At 41.2% G+C, this 27,663-nt stretch overlaps 1 protein-coding gene across 3 annotated transcripts in view; it reads left to right on the forward strand.

Annotated features, from left to right (window-relative positions):
- The first annotated feature begins 1,325 nt into the window (after positions 1-1,325).
- Positions 1,326-27,663, forward strand: part of pitx3 (paired-like homeodomain 3) — a 30,759-nt gene continuing 4,421 nt past the window's right edge. The window contains exons 1-3 of one of the 3 annotated variants that reach the window (XM_030441028.1): positions 1,326-1,539; positions 9,354-9,471; positions 13,516-13,721. In XM_030441028.1, coding sequence (XP_030296888.1) covers positions 9,363-9,471; positions 13,516-13,721 — 315 coding nt within the window. In that variant the 5' untranslated portion in view covers positions 1,326-1,539; positions 9,354-9,362. Of the gene's footprint in view, positions 1,540-4,737; positions 4,757-5,720; positions 5,739-9,353; positions 9,472-13,515; positions 13,722-27,663 lie in introns of those variants that run through there. The other 2 variants (XM_030441030.1, XM_030441027.1) reach the window with 2 other exon arrangements.

Genomic DNA, 27,663 nt, shown 5'->3' on the forward strand with positions numbered 1-27,663 from the left:
AATCATCCAATCTGGTGCAGCCATTGAGTGCTTGTGTAGTTGTCGGAGGTTGCAGTCTGTGTTGGTCAAGTGTGCAAAGATGGGAAGTAATGTGATCCCTACTGTTCAAAAATGCTCTTGTGGACATGTGCTATTACTCTTAAATGGACATTTCAATGGCTCACAGCGCTAACACATCATCAGACAGTTCCACTGCTTTCACGTTTTAATATTTATTTTCTTTTACAATTGTTACCTGACAGCTGATCTGCTTAGAGTCACTGACACTTGAATTTGATTAATATATTTATTGAGCTTCAGAAGTATTTCAACCTCTTTATTGCTTTCTTGTCAAAATGAAATCTGCTTCCCATGTATTTTAGTTTTCTATAAAAATGGATTGTTGGATTTTAACTCTCCAGCAGCAGCTCTAGTGCTGTCTGTGTACACAGGATGCGTTTAGTCTCATCACTGAGTGTGGGTCAGCCATGTTTAGGCAGCGTTTACAGCCCAACACAGAGTCGCTGTTGTTACATGTGAATAATGGAAGAGTATCAACGTTAATTACTCTTCATCTGACAGGTACACTGCTCTCATCTCTTCCTTAACTGAGCTCATCTGCTTTGACTGATTACATTTCAACTGAACCATTTCAACCTCCAGCTGAGTTACAGACTAACTTCTACTGGGGTTAGTGCCTGAACTCCACTGATACCACAGCTTTAGTCGGTGCTCACACTACAACTCAAACTTCTTCAGCGCCTCCATTTTGAATGCCATTTCATGTCAGCATATTTAGACTGCCACCTCAACTATTTGCAGCATTTCCATTTTATCAAGTTTAAACTGCAAATCAGCAGCAACACATATATGTTGAACATTTTCTAGTTCTCTCTGCCTCTCATATCAATGAACATGTAAGTATCACCATTGATAATGAAGATGTACCCATATGTTATACCTCAGTGTTTCTCAAAAAGTGTTGAACTGAATATAGGGAGCATAACAATTAAATTATGACCTATACCATCTGAAAAACATATAGAGCTGCTCTCTGGAGGCTGAAAGGATAAAGAGATGGAGAGACTGCTTGTAGAGAGAGAGCCAATGACAGAGGGAAGGCAGTGTGTGTTTGCACTGAGTACGTGGATACGTGCCGTACATGTGCGCAGAGAAAGAAAGAAAGAAAGAAAGAACGCGTGAGTGAGTGAGTGAGGGAGGGAGGGAGGGAGGGAGAGAGGGAGGGGGCCGTCCTTTCTACGCTGGACACACATTATTTAGCATGAAGTCACCCCTCTCCCCCCACCCCCACCCCCTCTATACTCTGTGTGGGGATCAAACCTCAGTCCTCCACAGCCTTCATGTCTGACAGCGCAGAGGGAGGAAGAAGAGGGAGAAGGGAACTGACGGACTGACTGACTGCCGCCCTTTCTGACTTTTTGACGTACCGAGGAACTTTTTGTCCATGTCACCAGCAAACCTGAGGCCAGGACACCCATCAGCCTGCAGTAAAGCTCTTTGCCTATTCCACGGATTAATTTAATCACACCGGGATTCGATGTAAGTGCAAATAACCGCACTTCACCCCCCCCCCCCTCTCTTTTCTTTCGTTTTTTCTTTCTCTTCCTCACACTTTTTGTCTTTGTGCATCTGGAATCCATCAACTTTGGATCCATCAGATCCAAAGTTGACAACTCTCTGCCACGGTACAAGTTGCAACGTCCCATGATACCAGCACAGCTCGATTCTTCATTTATTTACAGGTTAAAGTACCAAGAATGGGCTTTAAGATATCTGTGTGTGGCTTGAAACACGCAGAAAAAGGACCATGTGAACAGCATGAGTGTGCGTTTGCTGTGTGTCCACGGAGCAGATCAGGATGCTGATGAGAGGCGACACCTCAGACAGTGAGACATATTTAAAAGCATGTGTTACATCTTTCGTTCAGACTAAATGTTCACCGTGATTACGAAATGCAAAAAAGATCGAAGTCGTCCTGCAGCCTTGAATTCTCCGTGTGTTCGTGTCGGAGGCCTTCGGGAGGAAAAACTCGGAGTTTGGTTCAGAAGTGTGGCGTTGTTCGCTCTCCTCTCTGGGTCTGGGTTTGTGTTAACAGAAGTCCCGCAGCTCGCACGGGCGGCCCGAGGAAATATTTGACCCGTCAAAATTATTTGGAAATGTTAAAAAATTGATTGGTGGCTGGTGGCTGACCGCGAGCCGTACCCCCACCTCCGACCTCCCGACGCGCGCGGCACACAAACACATTTACTACAACGCCAACCTCAAATATCAATATAGAAATATTGTGACGATCATTTCAGGTATTATTGTTTTTATATTATCATACCGCTTTGACTACTACAACTAATTATATCAGCCATGACAATACAAACAGTAATATTGTCAATATAGCCTATAGTATATAACATAACAACAACAAAAACAACAATAATAGGAATAATAACAAAACTAATAATAATTAAATGGAGACTTTTTTCTGATTCTTATTATTAATATTATAGTAAATGTGCTGAGGTTGCTGACGGCCTGTCTTTCTGTCTGTCGGACCACTGCTTGTTCAGAGGCTCGTTACTCCTGCAAGAATAAATGAAGCAATAAAAATAGATTCGTAGTGGAAATGATGAGGGCAGGTTAACTGAAGAGCGGAGCCCACAATGTAGGTTCTTTATCCATAAGGGTTATTTTAAGCTTCATTATTTTAAATATATGTAGCCTATTTTAAAATAGCTAAAGGTCTATTCCGCATTTCACATGATATCTTTATTTTACTAATTAATTTAGGATCGTCTCTGAAGCTCGCGCTGTGCACTTTCTGACTGAAGCAGCGTGGGGTTAGATTTCCTCTGAGAGGCCTTCAGTTAGCCTCCTCTTTTGCATCAGATCCCAGGTCAGGGCATATGAAAATAAGATTTGTTTAATCGAAGTACACGTTTGGCCTCAGGGTACGATGTAAATATTTCTTCTAGTACCGATCACCCGACCATGTGCCACAGGGGCGAGAGTAAAGGCCCCGGCCTGCTGGAGGCCAACACTGCCACACGCGCGCACACACACACACACACACGCCTTTATTTCATTTTAAAATCGTCTGTTAGTTTTCCATTTTAGCCAGGAAATGTACTTAATGCCACCTAACAGCAGGAGATCATTGTATTTGAACGAACTCGCGTAATTCCATGAAATCATTCATAAGCAGCAGATAGTGCGCGCTGATTTTCGATCCGAGCGGAAGCCGTGCCTTTTCATTTTGATGTGTTCAAAGTCATCTAAATACACTAGCTGGAAAGAGACACTCACCTGACACCTGGGTTTCATCAGAACAATGTGAGGGCCTGGACGTCACACTGCATGTGTTCGTTAAACGGACCATCATCATGAGTTCTGCCTGAGCTCGGAACAGACGAGGAATATAAAATGATCATTTCCTTTATTTAGACACTGTGGTATGGACTGGGTCAGCTCAGAACTGCAGTGCAGGTTTACTGTAATAAAGGTTCGCTGTTAATCACTGGTGGACTTGTTCTCCCCCGGCTGTGTGCTGCTGCTCAGGACTGCTCGGCCTCACTCAATCATATGCAAATGGCTTTTATAGGAGGGCAGAAATTAACATCTACAAACATTGGACTGAAATTCCATCTGCCGCCTCTTCGAGGAGGCCCTTAATAAGTTCTCAGACAGCAAAGTGACACACATCTTAATCAACTCTTAATCCCGGGAATTAATTCTCGACGCGTTTATGAATAATTCCCGGCCTAATGCGTGCGGGCCGTGGAAATGTAAGCAGTCTGCCGCGCGCACCGCCAGATGGACCCGGCAATCTCCCGAAAAATGAGAGGATTTTTCCTGCCATTATTGTATTTTCTATTATTATCAGCAGATATATATTTTAATGAGATCGGTGTCACCGGGCGGGTGCTCATGCAAAGCGCTCCATCTTATGCAAACAGAGACTCTCATCTTGCTGCTGATTTGCGTCCATTTCTAAACAGGAGGCCCCCAGCGGTATACAGTCCCAGCGAGCAATGTTCCAGGCTTTATGGAGGCAGCTGAACAGCATGTCAGGTGGAGGTGGTGGTAGAGTGCATCAGGAAATAGCCTTGACCCTCTGATATCCTCTGTGGTGGATGAAGAGCAGGGTTCAAGTGAAATCAGCTCATGTTCACCTTTCATTTTCATAAAGCGACTGTAGGGGTTAGCTCACACTCACATGCATCAGCATCAACACAGCTGTGTGATCAATCCAGCTGTCAGCTATTGAGCACTTCAGTCTGCTTGTTAGCTCAGTGATAGCTTGTTGGCCATATTGAGCTCACAGGGAGGGGGCAAAAGGGCTCTTGATTTTGGAAATATAATCATGTGGCACCCCTGATGTGCCTGTGTGTCGCTGGGAGGGGAGGGGAGGAGGGTGGAGGCGTACTGACACCTTGTTCTGGACAAAATGACTGGCTTGAATCACCCACAAGTCCCTCGTTGCCAAGCCAGCCAGCCTCTCAGCACCACATTGACACCAGGCCGTCTGTCCATCCATCACTGCCTCGGCGGATATATCCCCTCGGACTGGCTCATGTTCATATTTCTGACCAAAATACTGGACCTTGCTGATAGTAGACCGGGACTCTGCACTCACAAAGGGACAGCTGTTGCTCTGTCAGGCAAGTACCCTGACTGAAGTGTTCCAGCAGCCACTGGGAGCAGTTTGTGGAGTGTCTTTGATTTTAAAACCCAGATAAACAACCCAGCACACATCTACAGCAAGGTAACGCTGTTTGAATCCAAATTAGATGGACTAATTTTAAAGAGTTAAATATCACTCTTATGTCGCTTGTGTGTTGAATTTGTCTCTTGTCGCATTCTTTTCTTGTACATTAGTGCTGAGTTGTGCTACTTTCAACAATGGGAAACCTCAGTTGTGCCTCTTGGAAAAGGACATGAAACAGTTTTACCTTTGTTGAAAAAAGTCACAATAGCAAGTGATGGCATGAGTTGTTTCTGGTGGTTATGAACAATGTGCTGCAGCTTAGTCTTGAGGCTTCTGAAACGTCAGATAGAAATAGAAATAGAAATAGAAATATATTAGAATATAATTTAATATGATATAATAGAATAGAATAGAATAGAATAGAATATATGTTTATTGTCATTGTTCCAAAAACAATGAAAGACAGATAGCAGCTCTTAGTTCGACAAATATAAACAAGTATAAAAAATAGATACAAACTGTAAGAAATATACAGCAAAAGTGAAATATATAGAACAAGATAAATGGGGGGGGGGGGGGGGGGGGGGGGGTTATTGCACTTCAGTTCTAGGGTGGGGGTTAGAGAAAATTAGAGACATGTAAAATCAAGCGTATTCAACCAGGCAGAATGTACTGCTAACAGGAAAGATTAAAACAGAAACATTGTTATCTGTCATACAACGAAACAAAAGACAAAAAAGAATATAGAATATTTGTGCAGTTAAGAACAAGGGAATTACTGATCTTTATAACCCACGAGTCAACTCTAACCTCCAAATCCATATCAGAGGCTCATTAATCCAAAGCCACAACACACAGGGAGTGTGCTTACCGAGGTAATCTCTCTTCTGGGAGATTCAACCTCATCCTCCGTCTTGCATCTGCTTTCCCAGGGACGCAGCGATGGCCTCTGGCTGACAGCAGAATACCCATTTTCCTGTCGGCTAATCTTTTGTGAAATTCTCTGATCATTCTCATGGATGCTAAACAAAAAACAGATGTAAGTCTTTCTTCAAGGTATCTGGTGAATGTTACTGGTGTAACCAGTAACAAACATGCATTAGGCAGCATTTATTATGGGTTGAGGCATTGTTTGCCTGTCAAAAAGAAGACGGCAGATGGGTCTGATAAAATAAAACGTTGACTCACCTATCAGATGTCATAGATATTCAGTGGTAATAAGGTGCTAAACCTTTAATCAGAACATGCAGGTTGGCTTTAGTGCAGCATTATGATGCTTTGTCAGAATGACTGACACCATTTTAAGCAAGGGTCAGTTAGAGTTTAAGGTAAAACTCTTGATAACTTACAATGGTGATGTTGTTCATTTTTGTATGTGACAGGCTCTGTGGTGAAAAGAACAGTCCCTATTCCATCAGTTTTAAAACCCAGTGTAAGGAGACAGTACATTTGGAACGATCGCAGCCAATGTGAAAATTGTTTCTGGTCTTAATTTCCTCTAAAACCCAGATTTTCCATATGCTTACTGATTCAAATTGATTATTTATAAGATTGCTCTGAGTTGAGTTTTATAATTGTCCTGTGTCCGTAGTGATTATAGCTATAGTACAAGTGAGATATTTTTACGAGATGTTTTTTTACACAAAGCACAATCTATGTCAGACATTTTCATGAGAATTTGAATTGGCACAGAGCTGAGTTTAGATATGCTGTATTCCTGCCACAGAAACGTTTGGTTTGAGCCTTGCACTTTAGACTGGCAGGCACACTTAGTGCGTGCTGCACATCTAAACAAAGTGAGCAGTTAGAAAAGCACTCTGTTACAGATTTCTTCAAATGTAAATGAAAACTGGAGATGCAGGTCTCTGTAGCAGGGGTTTACAAAGAATATTTTCATAGAGCTGCGAAACAAAATGAGCAGATGTGAAAACCATTAAGTACATCATGGTCATGCAGGCAGAACTGAGTCTGATTATTCTGGTGTTTTAATGACCTGAAGAAGAGTTTTTACACAAATACACACAGTGAGTTTCAGAAGGTGATTCTGAGAATTATCTTGCATATGCATTTTGACCAAAAACCTACATTAGACTCAAATTTAACAGCAAATACACAATCAAGTGAGCATGTATAACTCCAGAATCGTCAATGAATAAAATTACGCTTTGTCAATTTTCCCGTCTGTTCTGGTGTTATAACAAGTTTCATCTGAGGATTCGGCCTTGTCAGCTCTAAGAATAGAGTGGCTGATAGAGTGTATTAAACTTATGCTGATGTTCAAAGAGCGCCTAGGGAAATAATGCAATTTCAACAACTTCAAACGTTTCAGAGAGTCTGGATCAAGAGTTCAACCAAGTTGTACAATGTGTTGCTATGACTTTTTGATGCCATGCCATGCTCCGAGCGTGAACCTCGCCTGCCCTGCAAGGCTTCAGATTTAACCCAGCAGAAGTCTTAGTGACTGGCACACAAAGGACTGGCATGGTGGCAAAAAGACTGCAAGGAAACACAGCAGGGGGGAGCTCATTCTCCAGGGTTAAAGTCAGACAAATGTGCCATCCCCTGAAAATCAGCATGTGCTGTTTCTAAGTATAAAGCTTGTCACCACAATGATGACTGGCAACATCCAGACAGTCAACAGGGATGGTTAAACCGCGCTCAAACTCACGGTTTGATTTTCAGAGATGAGATTTATTGCCTTTTTAAATCTTTGATGACATGGTTTCATTGTAGTCTATAGCGGCCTTAAAGCTGTCCTCCAAACCTGTAAAATATAAGCCTGTGCTCACCAATGTCCTGGGAAATGGAGGGGAAATAGAAAAGGGAGGTAAAAGTAACAGCATGCTGAGCTCAGGTGGACTGAGTCTTCCCTTTACACCTGCTATACCTCTTCTGTTCTTCTATGTAAATACCTGTTCCCACATTGGATATAGTGGTTTGACATTTGGAGGTCTTTGCTTTTATTGTCTCTTATTTCTAATACCACAGCTGAACACAACTTTTTTTTATAATAACCACCATTAACCACCAACTGTTAACTAAACATCAGTTAACAGTTATAATGATTTATAAAACATTTATGAAGCAACTGTTTATTGTAAACTGATGTTTTTATTACTGAATACATGTTTATTAAATACTGTATAGTTCATCTTGAATATTATCTGGATGACCATTATAAAGATGAAGTTATAAACCTTTACAGCTGTTTAATAAAAGTTTTATAATGCAGTGAAATCGCTATTGAAAGGTTTGTTACGCCCTTTTGAGGCTAGATCTTTGCTGTAGCTGCTCAGATAACAGTGCATGATCTGGACCGTGCATCAAAGACAATGACTGAGGTTTACTTTTTGGGTGAACTGTTCGTTCAAATTCCCATAAGGACATTGTGAGGAATTGACATTTCAGAGTACAACTTTGGCCACATGTCCATTTGACCATGGACATTGATCAGGATATATTTTTCATCATGATGCTTTTCTTGATTTTAGCAGCATTGTAGTCACCAACATTTTCAAGGTATAAACTGCTGTCAGATAAATAAGCGACCAGCTATTTCTGGGCTCCACTAAGAAACAGTTCTACCTCACCAATAGAATTTGGCGTGGAAATGTCATTGTGTATTTTACAGCAATTGCTCTATTGCTCTCCCCTTGTAGTCAAAAATAGAGTCAATTCAGGCCAGGTCTAGTTATAGCTGCTTATGTCGGGCTCATAGAAAGGTATCGGGATTACAACCACAACCAGGGGTGAATGGAAAGATCAAAGAGAAAATAGAAACATATTGCATCAACAAATTAAACAAAGAACAATAAACCCACATCAAATGGTGTAGATATTGACTGAAAGAAATTCATACTATCCCCAAAAAGATCTACAGAGTCTCTGAAGGAAAAGCACTCCGACACATCACCATGAAAGTAATTGTGCTTTTTATCCAACAAAAGAATATGAAATGCTATGTACACGTGTAATTAATGCACCAACTTAAAATCACTTTTTCTAAATAAAAACAACTTTGTGTTGCAAATGATGTTCTAATTGTAACTTTACTAGAATATGTACTATGCCCTATGTTTGTTTTGAAGGGTTAGTTATGAACTTAAAATGAAACTATTTTAATAGTGTTTTTATTTGAATACGCTGTACCTGCAAACATGTGCAGGTGGTTGCAGAGGGTGTTAAGACCTGAGCAGTGTCTACAATCTTAAATGAACGTGTTGATATTATACACATAGGATTCTGCCCCTGCACATACTTGTCATAACATCAATTGATCCGTTAAAAATGCTGATGATGCCTAAAACTATTTTGAAACAACGTTATTTATAATGTTTTATAAATGTTGGGTTATGAAGCTTGGGTTAATGTACTGACTGACTTTTCCCTCATTAAGTTTGAGGAATATTAAGCAAGTAAATCCAAATTAATCAGCAAATGCATGTTAAATCTATATAGATAGATATGGACACGTATACATTAAGTTATATAGGCTGAATATATATAGATACATGTTCACAATTGGAATATTAATGTAGTGGTGACAGGAAAACGTTGAAGTGTCGTAACACAACAATATAATTATGATTGTGTGTGTGTTTGCGTGTGTGTGTGTGTGTGTGTGTGTGTGTGTGTGTGTGTGTGTGTGTCACAGAACCTGGTTATGGATTTTAACCTGCTGACGGACAGTGAACCCCGCAGCCCGGCGCTGTCGCTCTCCGACTCCGGGACCCCGCAGCACGACCAGGGATGTAAAGGCCAGGACACCAGCGGTCAGTGACCAGAACACCGTGTGTATCTGCAAACATCTCCAGCCCGCCTCACGGCACCGAACTATTCTTTTCCGACACACATCAGAGGACATGTTCACAATGATAAATTACGCTCATCGAGAACGTGCCGCGTGCAGCATGTATAGGAAATGAAAATTATTATTATTATTATTATTATTATTATTATTATTATTATTATTATTATTAATAATAATAATGATAGTGATAATGGCAATGATAATAATGTTTGTATTATTATTATTAATAATAATAATATTATTGTTGTTATTATTATTACTACTACTACAATACTACTACTACTACAATTTCCCACTATGTTTTTAAAATCACAACACATTGTTACTCAGTCTGAAATGAGGAGGACGCACTGTCTCCATCTTCAGCTGTGACCGGCCGCTGCTCGTTGTTCATCTACATAGATAACACTACATATCCATAGCGTTATGATCTCCTCTGACCGCAGGCGGTCTCCCATCACATTCACTTAAATAAAGTGTCGAACACGGTTCAAAATTTTTCTTTTTATAGGGGCTATACAATAATGTATAACAATAATTATTACAACGACAATAATAATGATGATGATTATACTAATAATAGTAAAAATAATGATGATAATAATAATAATAATAATAACAATAATAATAATAATAATTGTAATGAATAAGTAATAATACTCGCGAGAAGCTTGCGAAGGCTACTTCTGTACCCCAGCTTTAATAATTGATAGGGTTAGTACATTGCACATTGTCTCCAGAGCCGCCGCGGTGTGGTCTCGCTCGGCTCCAGCCTACCCTAACCCTAACCCACCGAGCCAACAGACGGGTCTGTGGATACTCAGTCACAGTTAATCATAAAGAACCGGAGCAGTCCGTCTGACTCCGTCTTTGTAGAGCTGGTCCTCCGGCTCAGACGCGGCTGATGATGCGAAGTCATTTGACTGTAAATATGAAAATGAACAGCAAGAGCCGGAGCTGTTTGTCCTGCGAGCGTCGGACTCGGAGCGCGGCGGCTTGATTTGATCGAGCACCAGGTGAAATCAAGACAGCCTCTCTTAGGATCGATTAAATCTATCGGTTGCTTTATTAAAAACACATGGCTCACTACAGATGTTTGAACACAGAGTTATCATTATGCTGACATCAAACTGATACCAGACAGACCGACAGACAAAAACGACACCTGATGTGAAATGTCTTGGAGTTTCAGTCACATGGCACCTGGGGATAGATTTTGCTGGTTGTCTTGGAGGTCACAGGAGGTCATAAATGCGCATTTAATGATCAGGTGAATGCTGACTGTTGACTGGCTAATTGTTACTGATCAGATCGAGGTCATATTGTCCCTCAGAGATGGAACTTTATGTAAGATGATCGAGCTGATACATTATCAATAATCACCTTTGGCCTTTTCTAACCATCTTTAACTTTTGCGTGTAGATTGTTAAATCTTAACCCACCCCCTGTCTGTCTAGATCTATCTAGGGTGTGTGAGTGTGTGTGTTGATGTGTGTGTAACTCAATCTAAATGCTAAATTGTGTGATATTAGAAATCCACTCCTAACAAACTGTCAAACACAAACTATTCTGGCGAGAAATGTGGTGTAAAAATGCTTTCATGTGTCTCCTGATGTGGCTCGTCCTCATAACAACTCATGAAAACTAAAACTTATCCAGTGTCTGTGAAACCTTCCTCTCACTGCAGAGGCTGCTTCTATCAGGCCAGGTGTCACACTGATCATGTTCAGAAGGGTGGAAGTCAGCATAGGAAAAGGAAACTCTCAGTGACATGTCTTTATTTTAAAACCGTAATCCAAGGAATACAGGGGGTAGGAGGGTTACTGTATTAGGAACATGTGGCAATTATTTTATGTCATACAATTATTATTTTAGAGAAATTTAAATATAATTGATATGTTCCATCAATAAAATGTATAGCGTCAAACATTTATCTTTTGTCTAATCTGTATACTGTTCTACAAGATATACATGCATAACATGGTTTAAAGCATTTTATCATTCTACAGTTAAAGACCTGCACATGGTGTGCATTTATAAGGTAGATAGCTTTAATATTTTGAGTTTTAGATTAGACTTATAAATATTTAAATGACTCAGAATTTCACTTCCCAGATGTCATTGCTGGCCGTGTAGGAAATTAAATGTAAAAATGTAACTGTATTTGTTCAGTTTTGTGTGAGGGTGCTGCAGGGTGCACTGTGGGTCTCCTGATCTCAGTGTGCACACAATCCGGGCTGCCGTCCTTATTGATGTGCTTTTTCTCACCCAGAAGATTCCAGCAAATACACGCGTCCTGGAATCACTTTAAGAAAATGATTGTAAAAATGAGCTCCCTGATGAGAGACACCATCCATGATGGGATTTATTTCGGTTGGCATTACAGACACATTTCTTCCAGTTTATTGTTGGCTTTTATTCCCATTTATATAACAAAGATAAAACAAAACCTTAAATCTGGACTAGTTTTTACTGAAGGATAAGATGACTGCCACACCTTACCATATCAAGCTGCTGCCCATGCCACAGGTATGGACAAGTTAATATATCTTACACCCATGACTGAATGACCTGAATGTCTCTTCATTATATACTTTCATCTTACGCTGGGGAGTGAGACTGCTTTTAAATTTAAAAATCCTTTTAATACTCTGAGTATATCTGACTGTCTCTGCTTTTCCACATGGTTAAAAGTGATTTAGTTAAAAGCGTCGTAGTTGTTTTCCAGACGAAAGCCTTCTGAGAAGCTGACCTGGAACGACTCTGTCATGTCTGCACATTATCAGTCAGATTGCTCCTATTGTTGGTCAGCGCGTCACTCTGAAAAAGGGCTGCCCTTTCCTCTGTATTGTATTGTAGACTTTGGCCTTAAGTGACAGCTTACCCAGTGTCAGTTTACTGCCAGATAACAGCCTCGGCCTGTCCCTTATTGGTTTTGCTGGTGGCCCTGCAGAGCCTCTTTTTATACCCTGCTGATCATTTCGCACTGCTCCAAGAGCTAATCCCTTGCCAAACAGAGCCCAACTTGCCCCAGTCACAAAAGCCTGATCCACCGGATTAGCTGGCCAGCTAATTTCACTTCTTTCTGTGAGGTCCTCAAATTGCAGGAGTAGGATCTGGCAGAGAGGAGCCCTGGCAGACATAACATGGATGTGTGGTCCTTTAAACTCACTGCACTGGGGGCCAAAAGCAATCACTCAGTGCTCCTGCACATCTGTGAAGCTAATGCAGTGTTTGGAACCATTCTGTCTTGGTAACGTCACACGCATGCTTGTCATTTGCCAGCCTGTGGGATGGAGCGATTTCACTTGATGTTTAATCTGACAATACATCCACACACAGACGGGGTAGTGATGATGTCAGAATAATTTAGCTGCCTCCTGTTTAACTTTAGAAATTTTCTGAATGAGTGGAGATGCTGTTTGATATTCGATGCACTCATTGTTTCCCTGTACTACTGGCAACACATTTTATCTTGTATTACCCTATCAATGCCAGAAAGAAACTGATACGTGTCTGTAATTTCTTACAGTGAAAACTGGTACCAGTTACTGGAACATTTACTTTATTAACTCTAATTCATTTGATTTGAATACATGTTATAGTCTTTATTAATGGACAGAGTTGTGAGATGGTCAGTTGTCGTGCATGGAAGCGTGGAACTTTTTTTTTTTTAATATATATTTTTTTGACCTTTAGGGCTTTATTGATAGTACAGGTGACAGGAAACGGGGTGAGAGAGAGGGGGAGTGACACGCAGCAAAGAGACCCAGGCCGGGAGTTGAACCCTGGTCTGTTGCAGGGTCTCAGCACGTGGGACGCCTGCTCTACCAACTGAGCTAAACGGCACCCCAGCATGGAACGTTTTGATAAAACAATTTCTTTAATGTCATAACTAGCTTGAGGGTCCCGCTCATGTCATGTCCTGTTGACACAGTGTGTTATGTCATGCTTTCCACTCCCAGCTGGTTCTTGTGAAATCACCCATTTTTTTGTGTGTCTGTAGACACTGAGAAATCCCACCAGAACCAGCTGGATGAGTCCAGTGCTGAGGACGGCTCTCTGAAGAAGAAGCAGCGACGACAGAGGACTCACTTCACCAGCCAGCAGCTCCAGGAGCTGGAGGCCACCTTCCAGAGAAACCGCTACCCTGACATGAGCACCAGAGAGGAGATTGCAGTGTGGACCAACCTCACTGAGGCACGGGTCAGGGTGGGTATGCATAACTCTGCCATGATGATCCTGGAACCGAGAACCCTGGTAATGTTGTCACTACAGCAGCTTATTTTAGAGATGAGGTTCTCCCATCTGATTGAAATTAGCCAAGCGTAGTTATTGGTTAGAATGAAAGCCGGCAGAATAATGTAGCATTGTAACATGCAAATAATCTGAAAAAGATGGAAAAGCCTGTCTGTTGATGACCAGTTTACAGCCCTGACACATCAGGCCAATGGTCAGCAATCAGCCAATATGGGGGTAGTTTCTGAGGTCTGTCCTGAACAATGGGCTGTTATCGGGGCTGACAGGTCTTGGCCAACTGATCCCCTTGTGCCTGTCACTTTTTTTACCCTGATCCCGATCCGAGTCCTTTAATATTTAGTATCTGCTGATACTGAGTCCTGATCCGATACTTGGCCTTAACTAACATTTTCCTGGATAATACAGCTGCATTAAGAAAATCTGCATCCAAGCTGTTCCTTAATAGGTTTTTTATTTTATTTTGTTGAAACAAAGTCTATACTTTCATATGGCTCTTTCTTATTCTGCATATGCTATTACAACATTGGCCTCCACCTTCCTTGTTGTAGCAGGTGAGTGTGTGACGCTGCACTGTGACAGCAGACCCTCGTGTACAGCCAGCTGAAGTGTGTGTGAGACGCAGCCCACGTTTGGTACCTCCTTAACATCCATTGCTTTCCTTACGTTATCACGTAAAATGACGTGGACACGTTGCTTTTCTATTTCACACGCGTTCAGCATCTCCTCGATTGCCTGTTTTACATGCTCTGCTGTATTAGACACAAGAAACTAGTGTGCATACCGGCATGTTGTAACCTCGAAAGTGGAGTCAATGTGATGTAATGCAGAGATCCTAGGGCATACCGGGGATTCAAAAACTCCAGGTGGCGAAAAAAACTCCTCTACCACGGAGATGAGCTGCTTATCCAGAGCGATTAATTCAGTGACCCTCTCTGTTATATTTTTGGCCATGTCGCTGTCTCAAGGTTATTTCCTTTTGAAAGTATCCGCGAGTGTTTGCTGCTTCGGTGCCTTTGCCTGTATTGCCTGAGTGAACTTGTTTTTTTTTTAACTTGGAGTGTTTTTGTTTTTTAAATGCCGTATCAAATGTGTAGTATCAAATGCAGCTCCTTTGTCACCCCTCCTATGGAATTAGATTTGTGCCAAAAGAAACAAACAAAACTTCTTAAATGTCAAACAAAAACAGGAATTTGAGAGAACATAAAACTCATTTCAAAAATAAAACTAAGAACTTGCAATCAAATAATTTGTCAAATAGTGTAAAATATTGGTGTTTTACTCTTCTAATAATGCATTATTTTGTTTACGGTTCCCTCTGCTGGTTTCTTTCCTCTCAGACTTTTGCGCTGACTCTCAGCTTTGCGCTCTCTCTGCAGCTCTGTCTCGTTTGCGCTCCCTGACTTTTTGTTTGCAGTTTTGGCACAAACCTCTCGGGTGGGCGGGACTTTTCAGCAGAGCGTCCCCATTGGCTAATTAGTTGTTGACTGACACAGCTCAGTACCTATGTGTAGATAGCTAGCGTGCTAAACGACCCAGGCTTTAAAACGGAGAGAAGAAGAGATGACGAGGACGACGACACTGAAGAACAATATATGTATGTCATAACTACTTACATTTCACTTGTTTTTCTCGTTGTGGGTTGTTACTGTTGGTCTTCATTGTCGTCGTCATCTTCTTCTTCTCTCCGTTTTAAAGCTGGGGTCGTTTAGCGCGCTAGCTACCTACACATAGGTACTGAGTTGTGTCAGTCAAAATCTACCTAGCCAATGGGGACGCTCTGCTGAAAAGGCCCGCCCACCCGAGAGGTTTGTGCCAAAACTGCAAACAAAAAGTCAGGGAGCGCAAACGAGACAGAACTGCAGAGAGAGTGCAAAGCTGAGAGTCAGCGCAAAAGTCTGAGTGGAGAGAGAGCAGCAGAGGGAACCGTAAACAAAATAATGCATTATTAGAAGAGTAAAAGACCAATATTTTACACTATTTGACAAATTATTTGATTGCAAGTTCTAAGTTTTATTTTTGAAATGACTTTTATGTTCTCTCAAATTCCTGGTTTTTTTTTACATTTAAGAAGTTTTGTTTGTTTCTTTTGGCACAAATCTAATTCCATACCCTCCGCACAGCTGTTGTATTGCAGATGTTACGTGTCGCAGTTGGACTGCTTTCACTTTCTAAATTATCCAATTTCCACACTGCAGACATTTTATCCACAGGCTAGCCAGAGTAAAGTTACGCATGCCTCTGCGTTTTGCGGCAAATTGTGTTCTGACGAAAAAAAAAAAAAAAAAAAAAAGGCTCGGGTCCACGTTCAAAATTGCAGATCCCCATCAGTGAAAAAATCAGCCCGATCCTGATCCTGCAGATCGGATAGGGACATCCCTAGTTAGTGATATACAAATATACATAAAAATGTAGTTCCTCTTTTGATTATGCATCAGGGTGAATGTAAGCTACAGCGATAAGATGGTGATGATAAAGTTGACATCTGGGAAACAAGCACCAAACATTAATGTTATAAACACAGAGTCCACCTCTCCGTGTCCAGCTGTAGTCCTATGCTGTGTCAGCTCAGGTCATGGTCCTGATGTCGTAGTGGAGACAGATCTCTCTGGGCACAGCTGTCTGCGATTTCACGTTGTTTGGCCATTTCTTAACCATTTTGTCCATTTTCTTTATCTGTCACCAGACATTAGCCAGGAACAGCCTTAAACCAAGATGGATAAGCATGGCTTTTAGACCAACTGGCTTCTCCCTCTTCCTCCAAATGTGACCATTTGGATGGTCGAAAGACACCGTGCCATGATGGTTTCAAAGTCCGCTGCTCCTAATCCAAAACACCCACTTTCTTTTCCAATCATGATAAGAGTATTTCTGCGTAAGCAGTATGTGTTTCAGCAATAAAGCTGAAAAAATGATGAACAGAAAATCTAAAATATAGCATAATTTGCAACTTTTCATCAGACATATTCTTGAGTAGGGCAGTGCGATGGCACACTGATTAGTGCTGTTTCCTCACAGTCCTGGTTTTGAGACCTGGCTTGGGGCCTTTGTGTGTAGTTAACATGTTTGCGTGGGTTCTCTCTGGATACTCTGGTTTCCTGCCCAAGTCCAAAGACAAGTGAGGTTTATCAGTCACTCTCTATTGCCCGTAGGTGGGAATGTGAGCTTGTATGGTTGCATGTCAACCCTGTGATGAACTGGCAACTAGTTGAGGGTGTACCCCGCTGCTTGGCCATTGTCAGCAAGAACAAACACATTTTTCAATAGTACCCAATGGATGTAGGCAAGAAATGTATTGACCACATGCTCCTAGTGGATGAAGTCTTTCCATTTTGGTCCAGTCTGTGCACAAGCTCCCATCGAGGTGATAGTATGTCATTGTTGTGTTAACAGTTGTTTCCACTGTCCCTAGTGCAAAAATAAACAAATAAATAAAAACATGAATCCACATACACAGGTTTGAAGCCTTTTAGGTGCTTTATTGATAGACAGGATTGGTGATATGCTGCCCTTATATTTTTGGAGCTACCTTCGAATTCTGACAATATTTTACTATAGGCACCTATAAATGAAAAACAGAAATCTCAGAATAACTGACAACTGCTGCTCCTTGCCGGCTATCTGTGGCTTTAACTAGCGCCCATTAGCTAATTATCTCACAGCTCAGATAGCTGTGGAGTCAGTGGTCCTAGAATTTGCCTGGACAGAGTCACCACAGGCAACAGGGCTTAGCTCAACTGTGTTAGCAGCCTGAGAGTAGATATGGCTAAACACAGACTGGGACTGTATACAGCCTCTGAGAGTGACGGAGGTCAGTTTGAAGATAGGGGATACATTACGGAGGTGATTTACTGCGGCTCTGACCAGAACTATGACTCCAGGAAGGCGAAGACACAGCAGGCTGGGACAGGAGAGGAGCAAGAGAGTAGGACATCAGCAGCAGGTGAAAACACCGTGTAGACCCACAATACTTTTACATCTCCCAGCTGAGTCCACTGGTGCTATCAGACTATCACAACTAGCTTAGGTTGAAAACCAGTGTAATATTATTGTGAAAAATATTCCAGTGACCATATACTGAGCTTTGAAATATTCCATTATCATTGTTAAAGCAAAACACTGACAAAAAAAAATGCGTTGGAATGAGATAAAATAATCCTTTATTAGTCCCACAACGGGGAGATTTGCAGAAAATAAATGGTTCCTTAATAGTTACAAAATCTATTATTTCTGTGGAAGATGTTTTATTCCTTTCTACCAAAGCTTAAGCTCACACACTATAAGCACTTGAATGTCAAAAGTGCCACAGTATGTGCCCACGCCCAGTGGTTTGGTCACTGTAGCTATATGGAGTAGGAGGACACACATTCTAATAGATGACAATACAATCGCTGGCCTGCCTGACAAGTAATGGCTCAAATTAATGTTGGCTGGATGAAAGGTCACATAGCATGCACTCTTGGTTGTTATTTTGAAAGGACAACAGACTACACATTGTTCCATCCTAATGTCTATCAGTGGCCTTTCTAGACCTTGCATGCAGGCAGATTCCTACATGCCAAAAATACTTCACCTGTCAGCTTGATTCACGTCATTTGTCAGAGAGCTGTAGTCCATCAAAGTTGGAACCTGACAGAACATATTGATAAGACTCAGTCATATGCTTCACAGACTGTAAAGAACTTTGAAGCCAGTGTGAGGTTTGTGAGTTCTGGCTATTTCAAGCCCTGCTACTTCAAGCTACGAGCAAAAGGTGCCATAGTAGTATAGTTCAATATGAACACAAAGTACAGCTGAGGATGGTAGGAACGTCATGACACCAGTAATATATGGACCTAATGCTAGGTGAAAAGAGAGATATTACAGTCAAGACATTTTAGTTTGGTCTAGAAAATTTAAATGTCATGGTGGCAGTAGAGGGAAAGTCAGAGGATCACAAGTCTTTAGAGTTCATCATCTGGTAATATAAAATATTTGCACCAAATTTCAAGATTCGACCTTCTGGTGGTGCTAGATCAAAGGCCAAAGGATCACCAAAGTCAGTAAGATTTCAACAGCATTTTTAAATTTGTTAATAAAATTGATTGAAATGTTGTCAACATTTTAATCTGAAAAACTTGCGTATACATACAAATTTAGGTCTAAAAACGTTTCACAAGCTCTCTTAGCTTTTAGTTGGACAAATAAACTTAAAAATGTCTAGGAAGGAAATAGGTGTACACCTGTTTCCTTTGTTACCTTCTGAATTCAATTGCCTCGTTAACTCATCATAAACCACACCAAAGTCAAATATTATAATTAGGGCCGGGACTTTAACGCGTTAATTACGATTAATTAATTACACAAAAAATAACGCGTTAAAAAAATTAACGCATTTTAATCGCACTAATTTTTGCACCGCGGAACGTTTCTCACTGGATGAGTTTCAGGGGTACCGATTATACTGGAGCACCAACAAACGTTCATGCATAGCGTTCATCGTTGGGCAGTAACGTTGCTACAAGTAGCGGCGTTACTAGTTTAACTACATTTCTCAGTAGCGTGGTGGTAGCGTCGCTACTTTCTGAATGAAATAGCTTTTCAGTAGCTTAGCTCTTTTATTGACCAAGTAGCGCGGTAGCGTCCACACAAGCTACATTTTTATGAACACCTCTGAAGTTCAGCGCAGCGGAGCTTTCTGCTGCGGTCTGAAATGAAAGGATAAGTCGGTGATGCCACCGCCACACATGGCCGTGTATGTGGAGCCGACAGAAGCACTTCCGTATGACGATGACACCACGGACTAATCCTTGCATACAACGTCTCTGCTGCACGGGAATACAGACAGGTTAGCATGAGTCAGTTACGTTACTTGATGGAAAGATGGCAGAGGGTGAGGAGGACGGAGACGAGTTGATCCCGAGGGATGCAAAAGACAAACTTGAATAATAAACAAATACAGTAACAGAGAAACATTACTCTGAATTGTTACTTTTGTAATTTTTAACCAGCACAGGATACAGCAAAAATGCAATTTCTACAAAACCAAAGTATGGTGATTAGTCAAAATGATTAGCTTAAAATGTATGTAGATATAGCTACTACTACAGAGTGGGCCTAATAAAAATACCACTTTTGAAACTGCCATTTATATGAGACACTGGTTGATGGATAGAGTACTTTATTAATCTCAAAGGGAAATTAAAGTGTTACAGCCACTTGACATAAATCAAAATCCAAAAACAATGAGGTAGGTAAAAGAAACAAATACAATAAAAGGCTGAATTATATACAATAACTAAATAGACTAACTCAAATATCAAATATAAATTATAAAGCTGAAACTAGAAGACAAGAGAACCTTAACGAAAACTACAACTATAATATACTATTTGCTGTTTAATTATGTTAATATGCTACAGTGTAGGACACTGTCCATTAGTGTAAGTCAGGTGGATATTGCTGTGGTAGCAAGGTGAATGACTGTCCATGGATGTTAGAATTAAGTGTGCATTGATAGTTGAATAATAAAATATACAAAATAGTGAAAGCACAAATTATTGTTTAATAAACAACTGAACGTAACATTTTTGCCTGCTTATCTGTCTGATTGATAATTTTATTGATCACTGAGATAGCTTTGACTTGGAATGAAGTTGTTCCAATCTAAAAAAAAAATTGCTTTGATGTAGTTAAGCTACTTTTGCCATTTTGCTGTAGCTTAGCTTGCTACATTTCTCTGGGGAGTAGCTTTGGTGTAGTGAAGCTTCATTTAATGTAGAGTAACTTGTAGCTTAGCTCACTACTTTTTTCGAGTAGCTTGCCCAACACTGCGTTCATGACTTCAGACAACAACAATGAACGAAGAAGCAGATGAGACTGCTCTGGTTGGCCCCGTGGATGGGAAATTTTGTTTTAAAAAGCGGACGGATGGCAGCGTAGATAAGAGCACGGTTGTGTGCAAATTATGCAAGAAGGAGTTTGCGTATCACCGCAGCATATCAAGCCTCAGATATCACCTGAATGCTCAGCAACTATTTATTATGTTGTTGCTGCAACTGGCACTTTATGTTGAACTGTTTATTGTTTTGGCCAAGGTTATTTACAGAGAGTTGGACTGAAATTGATTTGTTTAGATCAGCTGTTGGTAAAGTCTGTTATGGCCTCTGAAGATAGATGTTTTCTAATAGTCAGGGTTTCCAATGTTCTGAATGTACTTGAAAGTATTGTGTTTTACTTAAAAAACAAAGTGTTAGTTTACAGAAGGTCTACCTACCTATAGGCTACCTGAATCTCTGAAATGTATTCCTAAATAAGCTATTGCTACACTTTATGGCAAAAATTGCACTGGTCTGTTGGTCTTAAAAAAAAACCCCAAACAATGTTTTGTTGCTTAAGCTTCTGTATTCAGTCATTATTCAAGGGTATACTAAAATCCATGTGAAAAAAATTGCTTCTCACTGTTCTCAGGTCAAATATTTATATGCGATTAAAATGCGATTAATTTCGATTAATTAATTACAAAGCCTCTGATTAATTCGATTAATTTTTTTAATCGAGTCCCGACCCTAATTATAATACAAATTATAACAGGAATGAAATAAGAAATCAAACTCATGTTTCTTGTCCAAAGGAATTCACAGAGTAAGATGTGAAAATATTCACTATACACACCAAAATAAATACTATACACACCATTTTCACCCGCTGCTGATGTCTGACTCTCTCTTCAGGCCTCTCCTGTGTTGAATTTAATTACATCAAGAGAGTTAAGTAGAGAGGATGAAGCCTGTGATTCTGCAACATTTTGACAAAATTGTGGCTTCTTCCTGCGGGGGTCTGCTGAGGGGTGGGCAAGTCTATTTGTGCTTTAGAACATAACTGCAATGAAACCATCAGAACATTTTTTTTTCTCTACTTAGTTCTGGTAACACAGCTCCCTGTCTTCATTCAGTTTCCAGCTTGCTTTACCACAGCTGCTTTTATCGACTCATAGAATTCACTCATTTTAATTATATCAGGGCTTAAAATGACCATAACTAGGGGTGTGGCTAGGTTTGCCACCTTTGTGTGACAGGTAAAGGAAAAGACGCTAACAGAAAGAGTGTGCGCCAGTTGTTGCTTGCTATCTTGCCGCTAATGTAGAGCTAAGTATTTATTCGGATTGGGGCGAATAAACCACAAGTAAACGTAAGGCATTAATCTTTGTGGGTGAACACAGATAGTTCGTTAGCCTTAGCTAGCCAGGTAGCTTCCAGACAGGTGGGCTTGTTAAACTAATTTGGCTGGCTTCACCTCCAACCACACTCCACCTGTTTGCCCATTTTGGGTTAGCTGGGAGTTAGGCGGACTCAAGTAATGCCAAGATGGTGATGGCCAGTACCACCTTCTGTAGGCTTCATTCTCTCTGTGGGCGGTGTCACAGTGGCATTTTTCACTGTTTAACTGTTTATACAGTCAATGATCACAACCAACAAGGGCTGCATTTTATCTGTCTTTAACTAATTTCATATCTTTTAACACTATTCTCCAATTGTTATTAAAATTCCTCAGAGTAGTAGATAGTTTGAACCATGTGGACACTGTACAGAGATTGTTTGAATACAGAGTAAAGAAGTGAAGACAGTGCAACATAATAGTTTAAAGGGATAGTTCGGGTTTTTTGAAGTGGGGTCATATAAAGTACATATCCATAGTCGATCTGTTCCTTACCATAATCACCGATCAGCGCAGCCTCAGTTTGGAGAAGTAGAGAGCCGCTCCAGCCCAGACGCTCAGCTTTGTACTGCAGTGAACGGGGTTCAGCAAAAAAGCGAAATTAACCACCTAAAACAAGGCTCACGTAAAAAATGGTACATCAGTTCAAGTGTACATTGTATAGGTAAAATTCACACTGCTTTACATCGCCGTCAGACCGCGCTTTCTTTTGGCACTACATTTTCTCAACCTCCATATCCCTACGCACTAGCGTAACTGGGCAACAGCTGATCTGGGAGCGGCGGAATATGAGTTGCTGGACGAGAGGTTTACTTTCGATAAAAACAAAACTTAACTCTCCTTATCCTTCCGCATAAGCGCTCATGCGTAGGGATACGGGGGTTCTACAGTTGAGAAATTGTAGTGCCAAAAGAAAGCGCAGTCTGACGATTATTTCTTAAGAACAACTTAAGAAAGAATCTAAGAAAATTCTTAAGAAGATATTGGTGAATGAGGCCCCATATTCTCCATATGGTATCCATAATAATCTTTGCTTACAAATGCAGAAATTTGACTTCAACTTCCTTAAAACACATGACGTCACAAAACACAATACCAAATAACACATTAATAATACAGGCAACAATAATGAACATGGTTCCAGGGTGAATGATGTTTAGAATTTGAGCAAAGTTATTACATTTGTAAATGTTCTTTGATGCTGCAGCAGCTCTATAGCTTCTGTAAGAGGGCACTGATGAACCAGATCAGATACATTTCTTCTGGCTTTTTGTTTTACCTGCATTTTATATACATCCCAGTTGCTGGCCATGTTTGTTATTCTAGACAGTCTGTTGGTGTCCTTAGTGCCTAGTTGCCTATACCATGTACCAGTGGTGAACCGTGCCTATCAGAACTAGGCCTTCTGTAACACCCCCCCCCCCCCCCCCCCCCCCCCCCCAAAAAAAACAAAACAAACGAACAGTACCTGGGTGTTATTCTACTGCTCCATCTTCAAAATATTGTTGTTCTAGTTATGCACACAGCCACACACACAACCGCACACACCCACACAGCCGCACACACACACACACACACACACACACACACACACTATCGGACGTCACTTTTCATACTTTATGAACAATCATTTAACAAGTGTGTGGAAACAAAGTGCAACCAGAGATGCAAGACTAGCAAAATCAGCAATAAAAAATCAGTTCCACTCACCGAGCCTCTAAGCCAAATGTATCGTTCACAGCTGCCTGAAAGTGGCGCACATAGCCTGCTTTTGCAGCTTGATTGAGCTTGAGGTGTTCGGACGTTGGGGGGCCTCTTTTAACAATGTCCATCTTTTCATTAAACGGTCGTCTTGAAATGGGCCCTGACATCATAGATAGATAGATAGATAGATAGATAGATAGATAGATAGATAGATAGATAGATAGAATTACTTTAATGATCCCAGACTGGGAAATTATTTTGTTACAGCAGTAGTGGGTCCGCAAATAAAACACTTTGTACATAACATAAATAGAATCCAATATAAACATAGTGTATATATACAGTGCACAGTGTGCTATAAACAATAAACAATAATAATATATACAACAAAACAAAATATGCAAAATATACTATAACAATAATAATATATACAACAAAACAGTAGAGAGACCAGAGTTCTCTGTCAGGCAGAGGTGAGAGAGTTGTTGTATAAAGTGATGGATTGTGGCAGGAAAGATTTCCTGTATCTATTGCTACGACAGCGAAGCTGAAGCAGCCTTCCGGAGAAGGTGCTCCGCTGTCTGACCAGTGTGAGTTGGAGAGGGTGGAGAGGATTATCCATGATGGATAACAGTTTTTTCAGTGTCCTCCTCTCCACCACAGCCTCCAGAGTGTCCTGTTTGCAGCCAATCACAGAGCCAGCCTTCCTGATCAGTTTGTTGAGTCTGTTGGTGTCGCTGGCTCCGATGCTGCTTCCCCAACAAACCACAGCAAAGAAAAGTACACTGGCCACCACAGACTGATAAAAGATCTCCAACATCTTGCTGCACACGTTGAAGGATCTCAGCTTCCTCAGGAAGTAAAGTCTGCTCATCCCCTTCTTGTACACAGCTTCAGTGTTAGATCTCCAGTCCAGTCTGTGGTTGATGGTAACACCCAGGTACTTGTAATCCTCCACCGCCTGCACATCCTTTCCCAGAATGCACAGAGGTTGGAAAGCCGTCTTCCTCTTCTTCCTGAAATCTATCACCATCTCTCTGGTCTTGCTGATGTTCAGCCGCAGGTGATTCTGTCCAGTCCACTCCACAAAGTTGTCTACCAGTGCCCTGTACTCCTCCTCCTGTCCCTCACTTATACACCCAACAACAGCCGAGTTGTCAGAAAACTTCAGTCAGTGGTGTATAAGGTGAACAGGAAAGGAGACAGTACAGTCCCCTGTGGAGCTCCTGTATCACTAACCACCGCATCAGACAGAACACTGCCCATACGGACAAACTGTGGCCTGCCTGTCAGGTAGTCAGTAATCCAGGAGATCATTGTGTTGTCTACACCCATCACCCGCAGCTTCTCCCCCAGTAGCAGTGGCTGAATGGTGTTAAAAGCACTAGAGAAATCAAAGAATGTGATTCTCACAGTACCTCCTCCACCATCCAGGTGCGAATGGGCTCGTTGCAGCAGGTAGATGACAGCGTCATCAACTCCCAAGTGGGGCTGGTAAGCAAATTGCAGAGGGTCTAGCAGGGCTCTCACCTGCGGCCTCAGGTTGGCCAAAACCAGTCTCTCCAGCACCTTCATGACATACGATGTGAGGGCCACTGGTCGATAGTCATTGAGGTCTGATGGTGTCGACTTCTTTGGAACAGGAACCAGGCAGGAAGTCTTCCAAAGCACCGGTATTCTCTCCACCTGTTACCATTTTCTTTTTTAAGAGTTTTCCAGCATAGACACCTTTATTAAGCAGATAGGAAACATGGGAGAGAGAGGGGGATTTAACATGCAGCAAAGGACCTCCGGCCGGAATCGAACCGGGATCAGCTGCGGATGTGGCATGCGCTCTAACCACTTGACCACCTGCGCGCCCTCCTGTTGCCATTTTCAACGTCGGCTATCAATCACAACTTGCCAGTTAAGATAGGTCTGGCGTGACTGAGCCAGCGGGCCTTCTAGAATCCCCTGGAGCTGTAGAAAGTCTTAAAGAATACGCCCATTGGCTACAAATCCAAATATGATTGGTTGATCAAATTGTCAATCCAAATGTATTCTCTCATTATGTTTAATGGCCAGGGCCTTCGATAAGGGAAACAGAATACTCTGGATGGAGGATATTCTGCCCAGAGACACATTGATTGATTTTTTTTCCCAACAGAAAACCACTCAAATGCGCAGTGTATGGACAGAAAACTACAGAAACAAGTCGGCGTAATTTTATTGTATTTATAAAATTAATAAGATACATTTCTTTTTCATCTGAGGATTTTAGGGCCTTCTCTGAATCACTGAAGGCCCAGAGGATTCACCACTGCCATGTACATACATTAAAAATTCAAAACACTTTCAAGAGGACTTCTGTCAACAGTCTATAAAATGTTCTTACTAGGGCCGGGACTCCATTAAAAAAATTAATCGAATTAATCAGAGGCTTTGTAATTAATTAATCGCATTTTAATCGCATATAAATATTTGACCTGAGAACAGGGAGAAGCAATTTTTTTCACATGGATTTTAGTATTCCATTGAATAATGACAGAATACAGAAGCTTAAGCAACAAAACATCGTTTTTGTTTTTTCAAGACCAACAGACCAGTGCAATTTTTTGGCCTTTTATGGCTTTATTGACAGAACAGCTGAAGATATGACAGGAAACAGGGAGAGAGAGAGAGAGGGGGAGTGACATGCAGCAAAGGGACCCAGGCCGGGAGTCGAAGCTGGGTCCACTGCAGAGCCTCGGGACATGGGACGCGCGCTCTACCCACTGAGCTAAACGCTGCCCCGACCAGTGCAATTTTTGCCATAAAGTGCAGCAATAGCATGCTCGTATCTACGCTGCCATCCATCCGCTTTTTAAAACAAAATTTCCCATCCACAGGCCAACCAAAGCAGTCTCATCTGCTTCTTTGTTCATTATGGTTGTCTAAAGTCATGAACGTTAGTTGGCAGTGTTGGGCACGTTACTTTTAAAAAGTAATTTGTTATAGTTACTAGTTACTTCTCCCAAAAGGTAACTGAGTTAGTAACGGAATTACTCCACTATAAAAGTAATTAGTTACCAGGAAAAGTAACTATTGCGTTACTTTTAATTATTCTCCCTTTTGAGCTCGGCATTCATTTTAGCTACTCAGCATCCATGTATTTAGAAAATGTCTCTCTGCATGGCGGACCGGCTCCTGTTCTCCCCGATCTCTTGCCAGTGAGGCTCTGAATCAGTCTGAGTTAACTGATGATAACAGGAGCAAGTTCTCAACAACATACCCTACCTGCCTATCATTGCATTCAGTTCAGTCTGTGTCACAAGCTTTCGTGAAGCTGTTAGCGGAGCTCACGTTAGCCACACCTGGCCTGCTGAACATTGCCACTGATTAGCTTAAGAATTCTCACTCAACGTTAGACAGCCAATCACCATCACCTATGCGGTTGCCTCGCCCCTCCCTCCTGCCTCACCGGAGGAAAAATAAAACAGCACTGCAGCTCCGGTAGCTGAGAGCCGAGTCGGATGACAGCAGCATCAGTTTGTAACGCACCACAATTAATAGTCTGTAACGGTAACGGCGTTGTAACGATGGAAATAGTAATTAGTTAGATTACCCGTTACTGAAAAAAGTAACGCCGTTTAGTAATGCCGTTTATTCTAACGCTGTTATTACCAACACTGTTAGTCGGTGCTCCAGTATAATCGGTACCCCTGAAACTCTTCCAGTGAGAAACGTTCCGCGGTGCAAAAATTAGTGCGATCAAAATGCGTTAATTTTTTTAACGCGTTAATTTTTGTGTAATTAATTAATCGTAATTAACGCGTTAAAGTCCCTGCCCTAGTTCTTACGTATATGATTCAAGTTTCTGGATTAGTTACAAATGCTGCATTGCTTTTTACCTCTGCCAAGAGGTTGTGTTGATGTTCCTCAGCTGTTGGTTGGTTGGTTTGTCAGCAGGATTTTACGACATCTACTAAACAGACTTCCACAAAACTCAAAACTGTTTTTTTACATTTAAATTTTTCAG

The sequence above is a fragment of the Sparus aurata genome, chromosome 15 (genome assembly GCF_900880675.1).
Source record: "Sparus aurata chromosome 15, fSpaAur1.1, whole genome shotgun sequence".
NCBI classification, from domain to species: Eukaryota; Metazoa; Chordata; class Actinopteri; order Spariformes; family Sparidae; genus Sparus; species Sparus aurata.